Raw genomic sequence first — 22,671 nt, 5'->3', positions numbered from 1 at the left:
AATATTACGAGTAGGTACTTACCAGAAAGATGTCTAGGAGAAGTACCATGAAATTCTCTACAATACTTCCATTTAAAGTATATTACTAACAGTCGATAGTGCTACCCCTACTCATCCCACTAGTAGTTAAAAACAAATATTATGCGGGGGACTTAAGCATAATTTGAAAATGATGAGTTAAAAGCCTACCTACCCACCTTAAAAGACACCTACTTTAAAAGACAGTATTGTAGAAAATTTTATGGAGAATAAACTTTTCCTAAATATCGTGATTATAGCTTTCACGGTTTTCATAACAATATAAAAAACCTGAAAATAGTGATATAAAAATGAGGGAAAAGAGGGGAAACATTGACACCTCGGCGTCTGCGTACTTTTATTTTTTTCTGTTGTGTTTGTAAGTTACCTATATACATGTCAAGTCTCATGCTTTTTGTCACACCCTATCCGACTAACGCAAGTTAAGAACCAGGACTATGGATACATATTCACTTCAAGGTGGTTCCCTCCAAAATAACAAAAAAAATATACCATTCTTAACTAGGTATTTGTAAAACAGCGCGGCTACATCTAGAACTTTTCAAACAAAAGGTTTGTCCTTGTCAAAGGGAAGCCGGGTGTGAGGTTTGAGTGTCATTGTTATTAGTAAAAATCACCACGGGTATTGGTTATTGTGCCGCCCACAAGTCATTATTACCTTTGTCTTCTCATGCGACGTTAATTCTACTAACTTCTTAGATAAAAATAATAACTCGATAGTTCAAATACATTTTATTTAGTATACGCGATATAATCCGTTTCCATAGTTATGTATTTTATCTATTTAAGTATGTATATCGTCGCGCAGCACCCATAGTACTAGCTTCGCTTAGTTTGGGGCTAAGTCGATCTGTGTAATGTCCCCAATATTTATTTATTTATTTTAGAACTATGAGACATAGATATAACTATAATAAATTGCATGAGTAACTGTCGCGGTAACCGAAGATAATATTTTCAAGTATATTTGTCAGCATCTGTACATATAGTAAGTACCTATAGGTGGTATGGTCCTTATAGGTAGTTAGTAATCCCCATGAACATCATACAACAATCAATTAATGTAACTAATATAGTATTTTTCACACAAACCAATACCCTTCTATTAGTTAACCTATAGACAAATAAAGTCCATTAAACTCGCAATTGCCTTAAACAACTTTATTGAAAAAAACCAGTAGACTAGTATGCCTGGCGAAAGTATGGACCTATAAGAATACGTTTGTAATATTTGTATAGCCTATAACGTAACGGGAATAAGTGCAAAAAATATAATTAACACGTTATTGACTCAAATAAAATGAGTATGTGTAAAACCAATTCGTATTCGTTCGCTATATTAACATAAATTTTAAAATTCACCTATTTTTTTAATACAAACCGGCCCGGCAATAAGTCGATCGGTCCGCCGGCCGCCTCGTGTGTTCAATACCCGAACGGTGCCGAAGTCCGTGCGTCCGGCCGTCCGGCCCCGAACGCCGATTCGGCGTGTGCATCAGAATGACTGACCAAAGTGGCAGATCGATGTTGGAGTACCATCAGCATTTACTACCTATTTGCTACTATTTACTACCTATATTGACATATTTGCTACCTAAGTTCAAAAAAAGATTTTCCAAAAATAATGTGGGCAGTCATTCTGACGTCAGGATGACTGCCCAAACTGAGTATGTCGGGGTTGGACCCCCTAATTTGCAACAATGTATATACTATGATTTACTACCTATTTGCTACCTACACATATATTGTTTTCAGATTTTTTAGGTAAAAAATAACGATTTTATGAGCAAAGTATTATTTTTAGAGATTTCTTCCATAAAGTGGGCAGTCATTCTGACGTCAGGATGACTGCCCAAACTGAGTATGTCGAGGTTGGACCCCCTAATTTGCAACAATGAATGTACTATGATTTACTACCTATTTGCTACCTGCACAAATATTTTTTTCGGATTTTTTAGGCCAAGATTAACGGTTTTATAAGCAAAATAGTTTTTTTGTAGAAATGTGTTTCATAAAGTGGGCAGTCATTCATACTTCAAGTTGGACCCCCTAATTTGCAACATTCTATGTCCTATGATTTACTACCCATTTGCCTACTTACATAATATATGTATGTTTTCAGATTTTTTTAAATATGAAAAATTTAATAAAATGAAATAAATATAGGCCCCAAGGCCCCATTTTCCTACCTACATAATATTATATGTATGTTTTCAGATTTTATTTACTTATAAACAAATAAAATGAAAATGTATAGATATTATATGTAGGTAGCAAAGGTAGTAAATGCTGATGGTACTCCAACATCGATCTGCCACTTTGGTCAGTCATTCTGATGCACACGATTCGGCACTACACGCGCGAACGGCACTACACGGGAACGGACTTCGGCGGGTTCGGGTAGTTCGGACGCTTAGCACCGCCGGGGCTAAGGGGCCGGACGCACGGATCGGCGGGTAGTAACGAATATCCAGAGCCCTAATAAGAATACTTTTATTACGCGGGCGAAGCCGCGGGTAAAAGCTAGTTATTTTTACAGCCACGAGGACAGGTACTTACGACATTTAAACGCTAGCTTAAAATTTTGATTCGATAGGATCAAGAACGATTTAATACTGGATTGACAAAGCCCATACAAAAAAACCGTACCCCTGAAATGTGGGCCTTTAAGGCTTAAAACTAGATGGCGCTGCTCGCAGCCTGGAAGTGGCCAAAATCATGTTTTCCCCAAATATTTTTGCTTGTTTTTATTTTTTATAAGAACAAGTGACATATTTCTATATTTTAAACACATATTTCTATATTTTATCACGTCAATACACATTGTGAAAAAAAAAATGTAGGCATCATCAGTATACTTATGACAGTATTTAATCGGTGGCGCTAAAAAATCGAGGTACGATTCTTAGTCTGAATCACGTAATAGGTTAACCGATTCTTAGCAGAACTTTACTCCGCTATATACTAACACCAAATTATGGCGCAACAGTATCAGACGCTTACGTAAACCACTTTGCCATTAGCCCACGTATTGATTACAGAAATCAGATCAAAATACAATATTGTGTTCTTTATTTGGGTGTCTTTGTTAAGATGGCGAAAATGATTCCCCCGACAAAGCAAGGCACAATGAGAAAATATCCTGGTAATTTATTTTCACTAAAGGATGCTATTAACGTCGCTAGCTAGAAAAACGTTCTGCCTAACCGTCACCTGAAATATTAATGTTTTTTTTGTATGTTTGGATGATCTTTAAGGGTTGCTGTCGCTTCTCGGGAAATTTTGTTACCAGATTCTATGATTAATATTTTTTTGTCAATCCAGTCTATCAAAAGTTTGTAAAAAGACACAGACCGCTTCTCAAAATACGCAGACGGTACGGAAACGCAGTGATTTTCGTTTGGGATACGTCATGCGTTTCTGTACCGTCACCGTTGTTTGAGCAGCGGTATGGTCGCACCTTTAAATCTGTCAGATATTTTTGAGGCCTTTATTGTGTTATACATTCTATTGTAGGTGACTGAACTTGTACGTTGTGACCTTAAATTAATACTATAGTTATTTAAATTCTGAATACCTTTTCAAAATACGCACAGGCTTCACGTATAATTATTGATATAAGTTTTTACAAACAAACATTTAAAGCGTGAAGGTTACATTGACATCGTACACAATAACATAAGGCTCAAAAAATAGAGTGTGACCAAGGCTCTTAGCATTCAACAGAGATTCTTTTTCAAAAAAATAAAAGCTAAAATTATGCATAGTCACTCATTCAATATTTTTGTATTATCACGCTGCGCGTGTCACATACAACTAATGACAATAATAAATAGTAGGTAGTAGTAAACACTTACTATATAAGTATTTGTTTCAATAAAGTATGTATTACTTTATTGAAACAAATACTTATATATTAATCTACTAATCTCAATCTACAATCAAAACATTAAAAAAACACGTAACTAAACTTCACCTAACAATTATTTACCTAAACCAATGTAATTCAAAAACGTTCTTACCCAACAAACAGTTTGATAACGTTATTACACTGAGAGAAATTTGCATTGTGAATTTAACAAGTTCGACTTGTTGCGGTTTATCCGTTTGAATCAGCCAAACGTATCTTTAAAACAATATGTTTCAGGTTGTTTTTATAAAATCGACTTGTTGATTCAAATATATTGCCGATTCAAATGACAAGTAGCTTGTTGTTTGAACCAAAGAGCACGTAGGCGCTATTTTAACCAAAGAACTTGTTGAATGAACATGAAAACTGGTTGTATTTTCTCTCAGTGTACGCTAAACAGATGTAGTGTGAAAAGGTTTTCCTTCGTATTTTTCCGGAAACGTTCGTATTTGTCATGCTACTTCAAAGAGTGTCAGTACATCTTGTACTGAGGTTGACTGAAATAGCATGACACGTTCATATACGAGTACGTTTCCGTAAAAATACGAAGGAAAACATTTTCGCACTACATCTGTACCCATATGTAGCGCTGACTTACAGTATGCACTAAGAGAAAATACAACCAGTTTTCATGTTCGTTCAACAAGTTTTTTGGTTAAAATAGCGCCTACGTGCTCTTTAGTTCAAACAACAAGCTACTTGTCATTTGAATCGGCAATATATTTGAATCAACAAGTCGATTTTATAAAAACAACCTGACACATATTTGTTTTAAACATACGTTTGGCTGATTCAAACGGATAAACCGCAACAAGTTGAACTTGTTAAATTCACAATGCAAATTTCTCTCAGTGTGTTTACTTACCTATAACTTTCGTGAAGCTACAAGAATACAAACCTAGGTCTTGTCAGGTACAAACAGAAATTTTTCCGTATTAATTATTGTATGTTTTTTTGATGGAACGGTCTCTCTCTGCTCACTGCTAGGAAAGTAGGAACTGGGCAAACAGCCCTCATTCCTTTTCCGAGTTGTCTCTCTTTTCATTTTCTGTTGCAAATTGCTTGTTCCAAGAAAATAGTCGTAGCACGGGTTGTGCACGTATTTGTTATGATGAAATTGCAGAAATAAAATGTTTGATTATTTTTAAACAGAAAAAGGTACATCTAAAGATAATTTTGTTCAACACGTTCGCTGCAGTAGGGAGTCGAAAGACTTCTTACAAATGATGGTTAGTTAGGAGTTCCGTTAATTGCCGCAGCGAAGACCGGTGTTAACAGTTAAAGTCACCGGCAATAACATCACTCAAAATGAAGGCTGCACAAGTATATGATAATGATAGGTACGCTCTTATGGGCCTAGAAATAAAATTGACACAGATATTTTCACGGTAACATAATGTAATCTTTATAAATTTATCTGTGCGTTATCAAAAAAGACGCGATAAAAAGAAACGCGATACGAAAGATGCGTAACAAATGTTACGGAAGCTAACCTCGTTTGCTACACCAACATCCCGCAGGCTATCCGCTCAGAACTACAGCCAGATTAAGCTCCAGATTAATAATTTACAATGCACCCGAAGGCACGCAGTCAAAGGGAACGCTTTGTGTTTGTTATGCGGCTCGAAAGCGAATAATAAAGCATTTCTTCAAAATGTCCCGTACAAGGTTCAAAATTAGTTTACTTTTTGCTTATCTAGATTACCTTCTGAATTTGAAATAGGAAATACATTTTCCGATATATTTAATAAGATCCCAATATACAGTGTGTTACCACTACCCGGACCTTTATTAAAACCAATAATAATATAGTCATTTAGCAATCGTTGGCGCATGTCAGCATTATCATAGTTATTTAAATTAACTGAAAAAAATATTTTCCGAAATCCCAACATTCAATGTAACGCGTGCACTTCTTAATTGTCATTACGTGGTCATTACTGACATCGCTCATACTTATGAGCTGTCATTGCTCTCACTTGATAAGTGTGTGTGCTGTACATTGCTGGCAATATATTTTTTTTTGTTAGAAAGTGTATAAAGTAAAAATTTTCAATTATTAATTAAATTAAGGGCATGGTTAAGTTAAATACGTTCTTTTAAAAAAGAGCCCACTTGTTGGTAACACACTGTATGTCCTAATAATTAAGTCAAAGTAATAGGCGAGACGACTAAAAAATTAATTAGTCCGTCAATTAGATTATCAAAGAATATTAGACACGCATTTTTTATTTTTTCTCGTAAACGAAAAATGACGGTACAGTGCGTTGAAGTTTCGCGTGACGTCACGCCTAGGTACAATTTTTACTTAGAAGTGACGTCACAAGCCCCCACTCGGAACTTTGATGCTCTATATCTTTGTATTTTTTCATTAATTAGAAAAAGCGAAAAATATGTGTTCAGTATTTTTGGACGATCTAACTGACGGAATAAACAGAATGCCATTTTTTTATGTAGTCGTCATCCCTATTATGTTAAAATATAGTACCTATGTAGTTTATTATTACTTAATTAAACAAAAAAAAAATTTCGTCATGCAGAAATGTCTACGAGCGATACTAACTACTACTATCTGTATGAGTTTTGAAAATTAAATAAGAAATATAAACTGAGAACCTAAGTATTTTATAAAAATTGAATCGTTTTTCATAATGTGTCATTTTAAATATCTGTGTAGACAAAGTCTAAAACTTATGAATGAAAAGACACTCTTTTCTACGTCTTGACCTCTTGACTGTACATGAATGGGTAGCTAAAAGTCACAAGAAGATAATATGCAGATATGAAAATGTGCGACCAAATGTCGACATGTGGGGTAAAGTGCGCTTTGCTGTTGCATTCCAAAGACAAGACATGGCTCGTTCGATGTATGTACACACAAGATAAGAATATATCGTCATGTACTCGCAATACTGGTAGCCGGAGATGGTTTTAATCGTCATTTTGAGTATAATTAGGGCCAGTTACATCAACCACATTTGACAGACACATCATCGTCACACGCAGCAAACGTCTATGGAACTTCCCATACAATAAAATTTTACGAACGCTTTAACGGCAACAGACGGTTTGATGCAACCGGCCCTTATTCTCATTTATTCATTGTTTTTATTTCTACTGTGTGACATAATATGTATTATATATTATATAATTCACGGGTTTAAGAATACTAGAAAACTTGGCCCCTATTCTTTGTACATATGAATAGGTTTCGCTCTTTCCTTTAAAAATCGACTTATGATAGTACACCCAAATAAATATCCGTGCATAAGACGTAGACCTACTTTTTAATGCTAACTCATTGAATATGTCAAATAACTCCTATAGTCTGTTATGCTACCTGATATTACGCCATCTGATAGCTTACTGCCGGCCACAACGAGTAGAATACACAGTGACTCTGATAATAGGAGTAGCTTTGATGCATAACAAGTAGCGTACTATTCAGTCGCTTATGACGCTGTCCACAGATGTCATATATACCATAGATCAAGCAAACATTATCTACTTAGCGTGTCAAATGAACTTAGTAAAATCCACTGAGTTGTCCGTCTTTATTCGCAGCTTGCAACTTTCGGGCGTAAATTTTTATAAGTTTAAATCAACAAAAACATAAAAAAATGCCTCTTTAGGTGATATTTAATAGCAAGAACACAAAAATTATGAACACTCAAGGGCCTGAGACATATTTAAAATCACAGGCAAGTAACAACTTCAGTACAAAGTCTGACACACTCAGCCCCTATACAAATAGATGAACTTATTTCTTCTAAGAGTTTTAAATGATTCACGGTTAGTTTCATAAGACTTATATTGACAGGGATATAAACCTTGATTACCTTTTTGATTTTTATTGAGGTCCCGATATTTCGACGCAGTTGCATGCATCATGATCACGGGAAACTGAAGACGGCGGGTGGATGTCAAAGTTGTGTAGACAGCGCGCGATCTACCCTCGTTTGCGCGCGTCGGCTGCGTTCACTCTCAGCGTTACCACTAGTCGCGTTCGCGTAATCACGGTTTATACCACGGTTATTTATAAGTCTTATTTCTTCTATCTAAATCTAGTTCTGTGACGCTGTCAGTAGTCAGAACTAAACTCGCATGCGACTCACATCCACAAGTACAAGCTCCCGTTATCCTCGGCCCTCGAACGAGAGTCGTTATGAAGCCAACATCACTTACCTCGACATCACTTTACGACGTGTATCCGCTTTACGTTGAGCCGCGTCAAGGACCCCATTCGCCGTCCTTATCGCGCAGCTCACCCCTTTAAAACGGAACGCTGCCCCAATTCGCTTCATTTAAGTTTCTTTGCGTTGTGAGGCTTACAGACGGTTTTATTAAACCCTGGATATCAACACAGAAAGATAAATAAATCTACTATGTATTTTCTCGCAGTTTAATCTCTCGACTGGTTAGCGACCTTATACATTCTGTTTCACAAAATATTATAAATAAAAAAATACGTATAGTGTCAAAGAGTGCAATGGTAATGAATTTAATAGTTTTGAAATACTCTTCATCCTTTACTACGCCATGCCGATATAAGTTTATTAGGAGTAAGTGTGTCATACGGAGAAGAACGCGATAAAATATTCAAAAAGTTTTTTTCTCTAAAATAGGTTTTAATGTGTTTCCTATTCAGAAATTCAGAAAAAAAAACGTCCCAAATTTAATTTTTCCACTTTGTTACTACTTTTCAAACACTTTGTACAGCGGTTACAAAGTGAAAAGTATGCAAAATAATAGAACATTTTTCTTGTTTTTTATCCTACCGGTCTGGCGCAGTCGGTAGTGACCCTGCCTGCTACGCCGCGGTCCCGGGTTCGAATCCCGGTAAGGGCATTTATTTGTGTGATGAGCACAGATATTTGTTCCTGAGTCATGGATGTTTTCTATGTATATAAGTATTTATATATTATATATATCGTTGTCTGAGTACCCACAACACAAGCCTTCTTGAGCTTACCGTGGGCCTCAGTCAATCTGTGTAAGAATGTCCTATAATATTTATTTATTTATTTATTTATCCTAGATCGAAAGGGCTCGTGATTCTGAGTAGGAAAAACATAAAATTCACCTACCTTAGAAAAAATATTTTTGGTGACTGTTCTCGCGAAAATGCCCAGAAGTGTATGGAGCCTTCACGTTTGGTGTATCTAGACAATGATCAGTGTTTATTGAAAGTTTAGTAGCAAGTATCAAAAATATGAACTCGTAAAATCTCCTGTGACAATGAGTAAAAAGGTTAGACACACTTATCTCAATAAGGCACATTTATCCGTATAGACCTGTGAAGTGGTTACAATTTGTATTTCCAATACCCCTTTACATCTATCAATAGCTATAAGTCAATAAGGCACGACTGCAGCACGGGAGCAATTACAATTTATGTGCGAACAAGACGAAGCACCTGCACTTTACACCGAGCCATAAACAAAATTACCTCACGGTCCTATAATGCGCTTAACTTATCTTGAGCCGGCCGGCGCTAGGCGAAAGGAAAACAGGAAAATCCACTTTGAAACGCCTCCGGCTTTGCCCTTTACATAATCATGGTTTTCTTGCATTCCTCTTTGTTCGTACCCCGCTTTGTATAAAACTTATATTTGAACAGTTCGGCGGCAGCAGCTTACTGAACAGACCACCTCAACTATTATAGATGGAGCATTCAAGACAACTTAAAGTCCCCACATATATGTTCTCCCGTAGTAATTTAGTACACTTCGGCTGCATTACCTTACTTGTGAAGACCTTAGCCCTTAGGTACATCTAATCTACGCTAGTAAGTAGCCTATGTCACTCTCCATCCGTTCAACTATCTCCACTTAAAAATCACGTCAATTCGCCGCTCCGCTTTGCCATGAAAGACTTAGTATGGAAGTATGGATTGTTGGTGCACGGATATTAATTTTCTTGGAATTTTATTATGATACTGGTCGGTTTTTCCGAGTAATGTTAGCTTTGATAACATGTTAAATCGGGTTTGTTCTTGAGTGTAAAATAAGTTCTTAACCACAAAAAATATTTAGCCAAGTAGTAATTAATCATCTGTAAAGGCAAGTATATTCTTATACCGGTAAAAAACATATAAACTGTTATCAAATGTGCCGAAAACCATCACAAGTAAGTTTTGTACTTACCTAGACCATAATCATTGATGATGACGCGTGAAGACGAGCCAATGTATGCTCAATTTCATATGCACCTTAGTGAATAAAACGACCTGCAGCAGAATTAGAAAAACTTACCTATTTATTTTCCGTCCCGACACCTGTTTCACTACCGTTTCACCTCAGCTTTTCCATGTCTGAACCTAAAAAAATATAAAAGACTTTACACCGCCAATAAAGGAACAATTTAACAATGTACAAATGGGAAAAAGCTCGTTTTGCGAATTCCCATCGAGTTCACGGCACTTGAGATTGCATTTTGGTGTCGAACTGATCTGAACTGCGCCAGCACGGATCAGACTATTCTTATTGGTTGCACGTGTACTGGCGAGACTAGATCTAGAGTGAACCAGTATAAAAGTGCATTAAGGCAGGCAAGCATGGTAGCTCGATAAATGATATAACATCAGGCCGTCCCTTTGGCAGTATTTGTAAGTGCGATAGGGACGGCCTGATGTTTTCTCGTTTATCGCGCGAACATGCTATCGGCGCTAGTCTAGGAAAAACTATGTGATGCTGCACGCAATCTTCAATTAATTTTTGCACGTGCATTGCATTTTGAACAAGCTTTTATAACTGGCTGTATAACAACATACCACTAATACTCATCTAGACATATCTAAGAAAGCCCAAACACATCATACCTACTTATATTATATCAGCAATTCCCGATAAGTTTGTACATTTGGATCACGTCTCTGATTTTGATAAAAATTGGTAGGCTGATCAGATAGAGTCAATGATGCTACGCAAGATCCACTGGGTTTCCCAAAACGTCCCAGGTAGTTTGTATGAAACTTTCCTTTTTTGTTACCGGAAATGTATAGAAATCTTGTAACAAAAATGGAAGGTTCATACAATCTACCTAGGACATTTTGGGAAACCTAGCGGATCTTGCTCAGCATCATGGACTCTATCAGCCTACCAAGTTTTATCAATTTCGGAGACGTAATCCAAATGTACAGACTTTTCGGGAATTGCCCATATCGAGATAATCTGCGCCCGACATGAGATTACCTGGATTATACAATAATATTGAATTTTGTCGCTTCTGTACTTAAAGGTAAGTCATATGAAGATATTTAAACTCACTTACAGGTCGAACGTGACTTTTTTTATTTTTTTGTATTATGTTATTGAAGATTGTACCTCTTCTGCGACTGAAAAAAGGTAAGGTTTGGCCTGTAAGTAACTTTAAATATATGAATGTTTCAGGAACTAGGTAGGTATAATTATTGCAAGAACTGACCTAAAGATACACATACAAACATTTAACTTGCAAAATAAGAGCTTGAAAAGGGTTGGGAAACTTGCAAAATCGGGTGTAACCGGTCTTCCCGCGCAAGCTTGGCAAGCGAGTAATACGAGACTACAGCTGCCGCAAAATAATGGAATCAGTGTCGGCTCACACCGGGGTTATACGCGATTGTTTGCTTCCTCATAAACGTCAGTTAAGAATATTTTCTGAATCTCATATAACTCTGAATATTTTATTCGGAATAATACTTACCTATTGCTTGCATTGTTAGACTGCAATAAGAGTGGAAAAGGCACAAAACTATAGTTACAAAAATATCACATGAGACAATATCACTGATAAATCACTCGTTTTATCTTATTAAACATACTTAAATTGCAAAAAATATAATGGAGCTGAATGGTAGCTGACCGTGCATCTAACAAGTCAAACTCACGTCAATGACTCGTGCTGGACTCGTGGATTTTTTCTTTTTCATAGACAAATAAAAGTTTCGCCCTCTTAAACCTACTTCATTGAAAATAAAATATAGACAAAAATACTATCTACAAGACTGTCAGACAAGTGTCAAACCAAAATAAACAACGATCTTTCCACCTTCTAGAAGTCTTCTCAGACGATTCCTAGGATTCAATCGTTAAAATTAGTTTATTTAAAGTGAGTTATCTAAGTGTACTTTTGTAGCTATACGGGTTTTTGTCCCGATTAAAACATCCATCAAACTTTGCATACTTCGGACCTCCATAATTGTACCACTCGGGGTTGAAACTCTAAGTCCATGGGGCCCTAGCGCACATAAGGTTTTTTGCCAAGCGTCTGGTAACGTGACTGGTATCTTATCTGATCTTAATCTGCGGGGGCCCTTAGGATACACTTCGACCCATGGACCCGGACGTGACTGGTAACTTTCTCGTACAACGTATCAGCATTCATAAGGTTTTTTGCCAAGCGTCTGGTGACGTGACTGGTATCTTATCTGATCTTAAATCTGCGGGGGCCCTTAGGATACACTTCGACCCATGGACCCGGACGTGACTGGTAACTTCCTCGTACAACGTATCAGCATTGCGATACTTAAGGGCCCATTTATGCATACATAAGTTAGATATTAAGTTATGCGTTTAGTCTTATAATTTTCTACATGTATTTACAATTTTAACCCTTAAATGCATGAATTATTCTTTTAACGAGATATTAATATATATGATAGACAATGGTTTTCTGACTCTGGGAAAAATAATAAAAAAAATATTTAAGATCGATTTTTATACTAAATCAGTGTTAGAAGTTAAATAGGCCAAATATTATTTATATAAATATATCGTAATTGATAAGTTTTATTTAAAAGAAATGACTACTATTAAAAAGGTACACTATTTGTGAAACCCCTATGATAAAATATTTAAACATAAAATAATTACTAACTCTGAAAAAATCTGCCCAAATCATTTACTAAAAATCGCCATCGTCCAGTTTTTTCACACTTTTCCGCCATTTTATCTTAATCCTTAATTAAATGCATGATTTTTTTTATTTTTGGTTGGAAATAATGTTTTTATTTAGTTATTTAGATGCAGGATCTAGGAAAAATATATAAAAACGTCCAGCTTATATTTTGGCTAGTTTATTTAAAAATATATGCATTGTAGCCAAATGGCAACAATATGCATTAAAGGGTTAAAGACCTCTTCAGAGTAAACTAATTTCTGTCCATTTTCCCCAGGAACGAGAAATTCTACACGTGTTGCGACGAGCCGTACCTGGACATCACATTCAACATCACCATGCGGAGAAAAACGCTGTTCTACACTGTGAACATTATCATACCTTGCATGGGGATCTCCTTCCTTACTGTGCTCACGTTCTATCTGCCGTCGGACAGCGGGGAGAAGGTATGACACTAACACTAAACTTTTCCTAACTGTAACTAATTATTAGTTAATATCTAACCAGCCGGTCTAGTACCGCTTGTCTACTCGCGAGCGAGCTCATAAATACGATTGCAGTTCGTTACAACCAAATTTTATAATACCATGCTCTTAGAACGTCGCAATGTTAAAACGGATTAGTGGTAAGATGTCTAAAATGATAAAAATAACAATACAGTTCATATAAATAACATAAACCCTATATAAACCCTCAATGAAGTTGTGACTCACGTTACTTTTACGTGGATTCAAACATCTGCGGGAATCAACTTCCAAAAGAAATTTCAATGTCGATCTACATAAAGCACTTGAATACCACCGTCAAAAACTCATTACGTTGGGTAACGTTTGCTTTGCAACAATTCTGAAAAGTTTTCTGTTCCCAAACGGCAAATGAAGAATTCGACGAAGTTACATTCGGTCAAAAGTTTATTAGGTCAAACAGGGGTAAATCAACTTATTAAATACTTTGGCCCGAATTGTAAAAAACCACTGGCGTTGCGTTTTGTCCCGCAATCATCTTTTGGCGTTATTAATCTGATGATAGAGCTTTCCGGCGGGGAAGGAAAAAGTCTGTATTTTTTTGGTTTTATGGCTTTTATAAAGTCAGCGTTGTTATTGAGGTTTAGGGTGGCCAGTCTTTACTAATTATACATATCAATACTAATATTATAAATGGGAAAGTGTGTGTCTGTTTGTTTGTCCGTCTTTCACGGCAAAACGGAGCGACGAATCGACGTGATTTTTTAGGTGGAGATAGTTGAAGGGATGGAGAGTGACATATGCTACTTTTTGTCTCTTTCTAACGCGAGCGAAGCCGCGGGCAAAAGCTAGTAGAATTATAAACTTGAAAGAAGCGTTTCAAAACTTGAATTGGGTGATGCTGTCGGTAAATATAAAGCAATATTATAATGCCTTTGGTCGGTCAAAGTAACGAACAGTTTTAAGTTTAGTTATAGCTATGTATAATGGCGCCATCTATGCAAATATTTGACTATTGCCAATTCGAGTACAAGGTTAGTGCCGTGTACATGGTACATCTATGTCAAAAGTTACATTCTTGGTTCTTGAACATGAACAATTAACATGTTTTAAAGCTAGATTCAGCTTTAAAATTAAAACGCAAATATTGTTCGAAAATATGTTACAAATAGGTACATTTTTATATATGTTTTCACGTCTACGAAAGTAGGAACAAACTACCACATTTACCTTTTACTTACCTAATTTAAATCGCTATGTGAACAACGGTCATGAAGCAGTAATTATTTAAATTAAACAAATGGCCGTAATTACGTCAAAGTGCCTAGCAGTAATTAACTGATGGGTTCATTAAATATTTTAAATTAGTCGAGTCAGCCGCCATTGAAAGCTGCTAAAATCTCTCGACACGCCTCACGCCGCGCCGTCGATAATTTAAGGGCGCTACGAGTATCCGACGATATTTAATTGAGACTTTATCTGGGTAAAGGGACCATTGTCGATGGCGTTTATGTCCCGTGGCGTCGTATTTGTACACGAACATCGCTGATAACGCCGTAAGTGCCATCGACAATAAGGTACCTTTTCCCAGATAATGTCACAATTTAGGATTCAACGACTCATACTATGCCGATCGAACGTTTTACAGTGCACAAGAAAGCGCACTTGACGTCGGTCAAATGGATTTTGATTCCAATGAATCGGCACCCTTCGTAGGCATAAATAAAATGAAATAAAAATTAAAAAGCTCATCACTCGAAGGTTAACTGGAAGAAGCCCTTGAAGGGATAAGTTCGCTTTTGTACTGTTCTTTATTGCAATTACTGTGTTTTTTGTTATTAATTTTACAATAAAAAGTTTTACTACTACTACTACTATGAGCATTTTATTTTTTGCATACATTTCCAAGTTTAGTACAAGAATACTTAAATATTAAAAACTACTTAACTATTTATTTAAATTTTTACGTTGGTTTTTCAAGAACCCCTCTGCAGGTAAAAGCATACTCCAAAGTTTAAGGCATTTAAGTTTATGAAATAATTATTATATACTTATCATCAGCGACGGGAACGCGCAGCGGATTGGCCGTTGCCAGTTATTAGTAAATTACCGGTGTCTATGTGATCTTTACGAGGAAAATATTGAGATAAATTAAAGTGATTTATTTAGTTCATTAATAATGCCCATAATCAGAAGATTTTCCACTTTCTTAAAATTAACTCGTACTATTGGCATCGAGTAACACTAACCTCTTATACGACCTTCTTTTAGAATTACATACCTACTTACTTTCATCATCATCATCAGCCCTCTGCAGTCCACTGCTGGACATAGGCCTCCCCCAAGGTACGCCACAGAGCCCGGTCTGCTGCTTTATGCATCCAGTTTCCGCCAGCCCCCCTATGCAAATCATCCCGCCATCTAGCCAGAGGGTGTCCCACACTACGTTTACCAAGACGCGGTCTCCACTCCAGAACACGCTTGCTCCAGCGGTTATCGGTTCTGCGACATATGTGGCCAGCCCATTGCCACTTCAACCTACTAACTTTCAAAGCTATGTCGGTCACCTTGGTTCTCTGGCGGATCACTTCTACTTACTCTACTACGACCTATTAGTACCTACTACTTACTTAACATGTACTTAACTTAATTGTAATTGAAATTGTTGTCTCCGAAATATTAAATAAACTTCACCGTTAACCGACTTTTCAAAAGCTTTTTAATTTATCCGGATACATTTAAGTATAATCCTTAATCTGAAAGGATTATATTTCAGAGTAAAAAACATCGTGACTGTAATTTTCCGCTGCAAATATTTCCATAGAGTTTATACAAAATTCAGATGAAAGGAAACGCTTAGCGAGTGGTGAAATTTTAAACGGAGACGTTTAGCCTCTTGCTGTTAAGGAAACCATCGCCTTAGGGAACGAGAGTTATTAAGAGGATACAGGATAGATTCTCCATACAAACTTAGTTTCCATTTTCCTCCAGTCGGCGTATTATGCTTCCAATTTTATCACTTATCAACGTGGATAAGACATCTGTCACTCTCACACTGACATACTTGCCAATGCGTGACGGATTTGTCCACCTAAATAAGTGATAAAATTGGAAGCATTTTAACGCCGGCTGGAATACTTTTTTATGCTATAGGAGGCAAACGAGCAGTTGGGCACCTGGTGGTAAGCGCTCACTGCCGCCCATGGACACTCGAAACACCAGAAGTGTTTGAGATGCTTTGCCGATATTAAAGATGGGTGTACGCTCTTTTCTTGAAGGTTTTAAGGAATGTTGACATTTTTACACAGTTTCACGTAAGATACAGATGTAGTGCGAAAAGATTTGCCTTCGTACGTTCGTTCGTTTACGGAAACGTACGAACGTGTCATGCTATTTCAGTCAGTCTCAGTACAAGATGTACTGACATCGACTGAACTAGCATGACAAAATGAACCCTTTTCGCGCGAAATCTGTACCTACTGACGCCTAAGATAGCATGGTTCTTAAGCTTTCCTAATTTCTTACCTTTGTAAGGGTGAATGAAGTGTGAGTGAAACTATAATAATATTCGTTAGTATAAAAAACCGGCCAAGAGCGTGTCGGGCCACGCTCAGTGTAGGGTTCCGTAGTTTTCCGTATTTTTCTCAAAAACTACTGAACCTATCAAGTTCAAAACAATTTTCCTGGAAAGTCTTTATAAAGTTCTACTTTTGTGATTTTTTTCATAATTTTGAAACATATGGTTCAAAAGTTAGAGGGGGGGACGCACTTTTTTTTCCTTTAGGAACGATTATTTCCGAAAATATTAATATTATCAAAAAACGATCTTAGTAAACCCTTATTCATTTTTAAATACCTATCCAACAATATATCACACGTTGGGGTTGGAATGAAAAAATATCAGCCCCCACTTTACATGTAGGGGGGGTACCCTAATAAAACATTTTTTTCCATTTTTTATTTCTGCACTTTGTTGGCGTGATTGATATACATATTGGTACCAAATTTCAGCTTTCTAGTGCTAACGGTTACTGAGATTATCCGCGGACGGACGGACGGACGGACGGACGGACGGACGGACGGACGGACGGACAGACAGACATGGCGAAACTATAAGGGTTCCTAGTTGACTACGGAACCCTAAAAACAAAACTCCAAGTTTTTATTTAAAATGAGGAAAAAAAAACGTCAAACTTATAACACTCCTTCGTTTCTGCGTCGGGGGTTAAAATTATTTCCAGTAATATCAATATTTCAGGGAGGAAAATTAACGTTTGTATGAAAAGCCGTTTTCGGAGACGTCGGTTCCTTTCGTCTTAAGGTGCTTACATCCTGGGGCGAGGACTGGATTGAGTTTTTATTCAATCGGTGATAAAAACCAATGACTACTTCACTTTATTGTACAGTTGAAATTTGCTGCTGCGTCTTTTAGATTAACATCTGAAATCATGACACGTAATCAGATAATACTATACGTTTAATTAGTGACTGCTGGTGGCTTAGCCGAATGGCACAATCGCTCACGAAACGCTCACGAAACGAAGCGCTAGTAGATATCTATCTCTATCGCGCTTGCGTATTGGCGCGACAGAGCCAGCGGCGTATCGCTTTCGTTTGGCGTCGGAGAAATGCCATTCGGCTACGGGGCCTGTAATACTTATGTCAATTTTATCACTTATCCATGTGGATAAGACATCTGTCACGCTTTTGGCAAGTATGCCTGTGTGAGAGTTACAGATGTTTTATCCGTGGATAAGTGATAAAATTGGAAGCGTAATACATGTAAAGAATCATTTGACCTTTTGAGTTGACTTTTGAACTTTCGAGTTGACTGCGTGGTAAATGTTTTCAGCATTAGGTACCATAACAGAATATTCTAGATGTCTGCATAGGATTGTAAATAGAAAAAAAACAAATGTTTTTTTTCAGAATTATGAAAAAAAAACATGAAAAAAAACCGAGCACCTTGGTTTTTTTTCTAAATATGGTTTTTTTTCAGATGAACAAATAATACGACAATAACGGTTTTTCGTGAGTATAGTAACGTGTTTCAATAACAATAACGTACATTTTAATTCAGTATACAAACGTTTATTGGGGAATCCCCGATGCGGCGTGTAGCGTGGAGAGGCGGTGGTGTTTCCAACAGTAAATAGTGATAACTACAACTATACATTTCGTAAATATTACTTTTATAAGACCAGAAATTAAAGTTATTTGATTAAATTCGTTTAATAGTTAACATTAAGTCTAAAAAACTGTATAAAAGTATTAACTACTTTGCAAATTTTGTGATTTCGTACTTTAGAAAAAAAAACATACTCCAGAAAAAAAACTGTTTTTTTTCACGGTTTTTTTCATGTTTTTTTTTCAAGCTAGAAAAAAAACCGTTTTTTTACAACCCTATGTCTGCATCACAATAGCGCATAGTAAGTTCGTTCAGTAAAACGTCCTACTTTGTCGATTGCTATAAAGCCGTTTTGTCAGTTTATTCATATAAAGATGAAAGCAAATCTTTATACACTGAGAGAAATTTGCATTGTGAATTTAACAAGTTCGACTTGTTGCGGTTTATCCGTTTGAATCAGCCAAACGTATGTTTAAAACAATATGTGTCAGGTTGTTTTTATAAAATCGACTTGTTGATTAAAATATATTGCCGATTCAAATGACAAGTAGCTTGTTGTTTGAACCAAAGAGCACGTAGGCGCTATTTTAACCAAAAAACTTGTTGAACGAACATGAAAACTGGTTGTATTTTTTCTCAGTGTCGTAAGCGACAAAGTGGGACGTTTTACTGAAAACTAACACATTAATTAGGTATCTGCTTTCACCATACAGTCTAATGCTTCCTTAAACCACGTCTTCTAAGAGCCGTAGACAAATGATCATGCGCGGATCCAGGGGGGGGGTCATGGGGGTCATGCCCCCCCCCCCCTGGAGCCTAGGCTGGCCATACAAATAGACCACATGACCCCCCCTGGGCACGAAGCTGGATCCGCGCTTGCAAATGATGGCTGTCCACGCTCAATCCTCGACTCATCTCCATTAATAGCCGCGGTCTGTAATAAATGTGCATCTCAGTAACAAGACCTCTAGCCAAACGTACAATATTTGACGCCCTTGGCAAAGGATACGAACGTCTCTGGCGCGCCAATACCAAAGAGCGATAGAGAGAGAAAACTACGATAATACTCAGTGTCAAGAATTGTGCGCTTGGCTAGAGAACCAGTGTGCATAACGTTACAATAACGTTACGACGCTATGAAAAATTACAGCTTTGTTGGCTTTCCTTGAATATGAGTATCATAAGGAAAAATCATGGGCAGTCATCTGTATTCTAAGAGAGATGTCTTATGTACACATGGTAAAAATGTCCGATGCGACAAAAAAATTAACCAATATTTTTATCGTTTAAATACGTCCGAAAAAATCGAGCCTAAAATAAAAAGGGGATATCAACCCTCCCCAGTTTCCCCTATGCGAGATATCGTACCGTGTCAATCAGCCTTACGAGAGATCTACTCTAAATATTGTATTTAAGAGGAAACAGTCTTTCAAACAAATGGAAACTAACTGTAAGATTAGAGTAGATTTTTTTTTAATACTACATCGGTGGCAAACAAGCATACGGCCCGCCTGATGGAAAGCGGTCACCGTAACCTATGGACGCCTGCAACTCATAGAGTGTCACATGCGCGTTGCCACCCCATTAGAAACTTGTAGATTCCCTTTTGCTGTGTTAAATACACAGTAAAAAGGAGTGCACAAGTTCCAAGAAGGGTTCGGGTTGCCGACGATTCAAAGGACAATAGACGGAATAAGTCAAATGAAGCTAGTTGGTATGATAATGTTGTTCAGTGAATGTTGGAATATGCCTTTTTAGAAATTATTCTCCCTTATTGTAGCAATCTTCTTCACGAATCTCACGAGCCGACAAGATTTACAATCCATACTAATATTATAAATGGGAAAGTGCGTGTGTCTGTTTGTTTGTCCATCTTTTACGGCAAAACGGAGCGACGAATTAAAGTGATTTTTTAAGTGGAGATAGTTGCAGGGATGGAAAGTGACATGGGCTACTTTTTGTCTCTTTTTAACTCCCCACTTCCCTAAAATGGGGGGGTGGGTGGAAGTTTGTATGGATAATTCCGCAATTTTCGAATTCAATGCGAGTGAAGCCGCGGAAGTTGCTAGTACTAAATAAAAATAGAGCCCTTAGTGTAAATTTCATACTAAGCGGTGCGTTTAATCTCATTTATAACCACAAAATTAAAATTTTGAAAAAACCCCCGACCGCGACATAGTGGACCGATTTTCATGAAACATGGCTAAGAACACTTCCGACTAACTCAGCTTTCAGACAAAAAAACTAAATCAAAATCAGTTCTTCCTTTCGCGAGCTACGATGCCACAGACAGACACACACACAGACAGATAGACAGACAAACAGACAGACAGACAGACAGACAAACAGACAGACAGACAGACATACACACAGACAGACACGTCAAACTTAACACCCCGTCGTTTATGCGTCGGGGGTTAAAAACAATACTTGCCGAAATATTTACCATACGCCACGTTTTCAAATAAAAATTACTCTAAAAGCTCAGTTCCTACGAACCAAAAGTTTTTCGTCACAGTTACGTAACGCTTTATACACTTCTAAAGTAATATATAGCGACGTCGTTACGCGGTGAAAAATGACACCAACTAATCGCCCTCCGGACTTTGAATACGTAATGACAGGAAACATCGTCCCATCGATCAATTTATTCTTATCTTAAGTTTTACTTATCACGTCCATGTGATGGATTTACGCTACTATCACAGTATAATAAAGAGTGCTCTCGTACAGTATGGTCGCTCCCGCTCCCCGCTGGAAGCGCACAGTTACCGCCTGTCAAAAACGCGAACAGTCAACCTGTCATATTTCACTCATACAAGCATAGTACGCGTTCACTTACACGAGCTTAGACTGTGTGCTGGGAACGCGCCTCTTTCATATATTTGATCGCCAGTGTCCGGGGTGTGTTACTATGCTGAAATGAAAAAGACAGACTTGACTTATAACTTTGGATTAAATTTTAAATCGTAAACATAACAAATATTGCAACAACAGTGGTATTAAAATTTGCCTTTAGTCTTTAAAATACATAAATAAAGGGCAATAAATGTTTTTTTTAATTAGTTATTTTCCTGTATTTAATATTCCTATCTCACGAAAGAAAGTGGAATTTTTTTTCAATAAATGGCCATTATTTGACATGGTCCTATAAATTGTAAATTTTCATCCACGTCAAATCGACACTAATCTTATTAAAAATGCATTCTGTCAGGTGTAGATTCGATCACTGAGCGATTTTGATAGACCCCTTGCACCTGTTTTGCAATTCAAAGTGTTACACATAATAAATGCATGGACGGGTAAATAATAGTTATTTATTATAAAGGGGGCAAAGTTGTATTTTAACGCCGAGTGTGGAATTGAAAAACGAGATAGTGGAAGGACTCTATAGTTGAACCACGAGCGAAGCGATTTGCACCCGAGTGTAACACAAAACTTTTCCCCTCACAATAGCGAGGAAACTACAACGCAAAAAATGCGTTTATCACTGCTTCCAGTATTTCCACAGGTGGTAAATCATCTTTATTACTAGATTCACTACTTTTATCAATTTTAAAGCAGTTAATTTGACTTCATTCAAGGTCAAATTACTTTACCCACTAGTGGATAAAATGCCTTTTTACCCGCTGGTATTAAAGGACAAAACACGTGTTTCCGAGCTAGTGAGGGGAAAAGAAATTTGTGGCTCTGTAATTGTGTGCTTTTTATTGAACGAATAAATAGCAATATCAACATCAAATATCAAACATTGAAACCCGGGTATACTCTCGGGTCGACTCGTTCGTTTTTCGTCATGTTCCTAAATTTGTCCGATTCTGCTTTCGTCAGACATTCTTCATTCGTCAACTTAGTCTTTGACCATAATGATTTGTTTTTTTTTTCGACTCGATTGTTTTTCGTCATTTCGTAATTGGTCATATTCTAAGTTGGTACCGACCTAAGAGTACGAAAAAACACGAAAATAATATATTTAACAGCGAAGATGCCGAAAGAAGATTATGACGAGATTAAGATAGAGATGAACAGCGAAATTGGCCGTAGTTGAGAAAGACCATCGACGATCGTGACGAATAAAGAATGGCTGACAAAAGCAGAATCGGACCAATTTAGGAATGTGACGAAAAACGGACGAGACGACCCAAGAGTACCTATACCGAAAGCCGTTCAACTCGAGCTTTGACTAACGGCGTGATCCGCTCAGCAAGTGGGTAATGCGATCCGCAAACAAACTGTGTAAATGATGACGT

The 22,671-nt window shown here is 37.1% G+C and overlaps 1 protein-coding gene across 2 annotated transcripts in view; it reads left to right on the top strand.

Annotated features, from left to right (window-relative positions):
* Positions 1-22,671, top strand: part of LOC125224930 (acetylcholine receptor subunit alpha-like) — a 167,388-nt gene that overhangs the window by 84,332 nt on the left and 60,385 nt on the right. For both annotated transcript variants that reach the window (XM_048128448.1, XM_048128447.1), the window contains exon 5: positions 13,107-13,275. In XM_048128448.1, the coding sequence (XP_047984405.1) occupies positions 13,107-13,275 (169 nt within the window). The remainder of the gene's footprint in view (positions 1-13,106; positions 13,276-22,671) is intronic.

This window comes from Leguminivora glycinivorella, chromosome 3 (genome assembly GCF_023078275.1).
Source record: "Leguminivora glycinivorella isolate SPB_JAAS2020 chromosome 3, LegGlyc_1.1, whole genome shotgun sequence".
NCBI lineage: Eukaryota > Metazoa > Arthropoda > Insecta > Lepidoptera > Tortricidae > Leguminivora > Leguminivora glycinivorella.
Note: the sequence above shows the minus strand (reverse complement) of the source record. Positions and strands in the feature narration are given on the sequence as shown.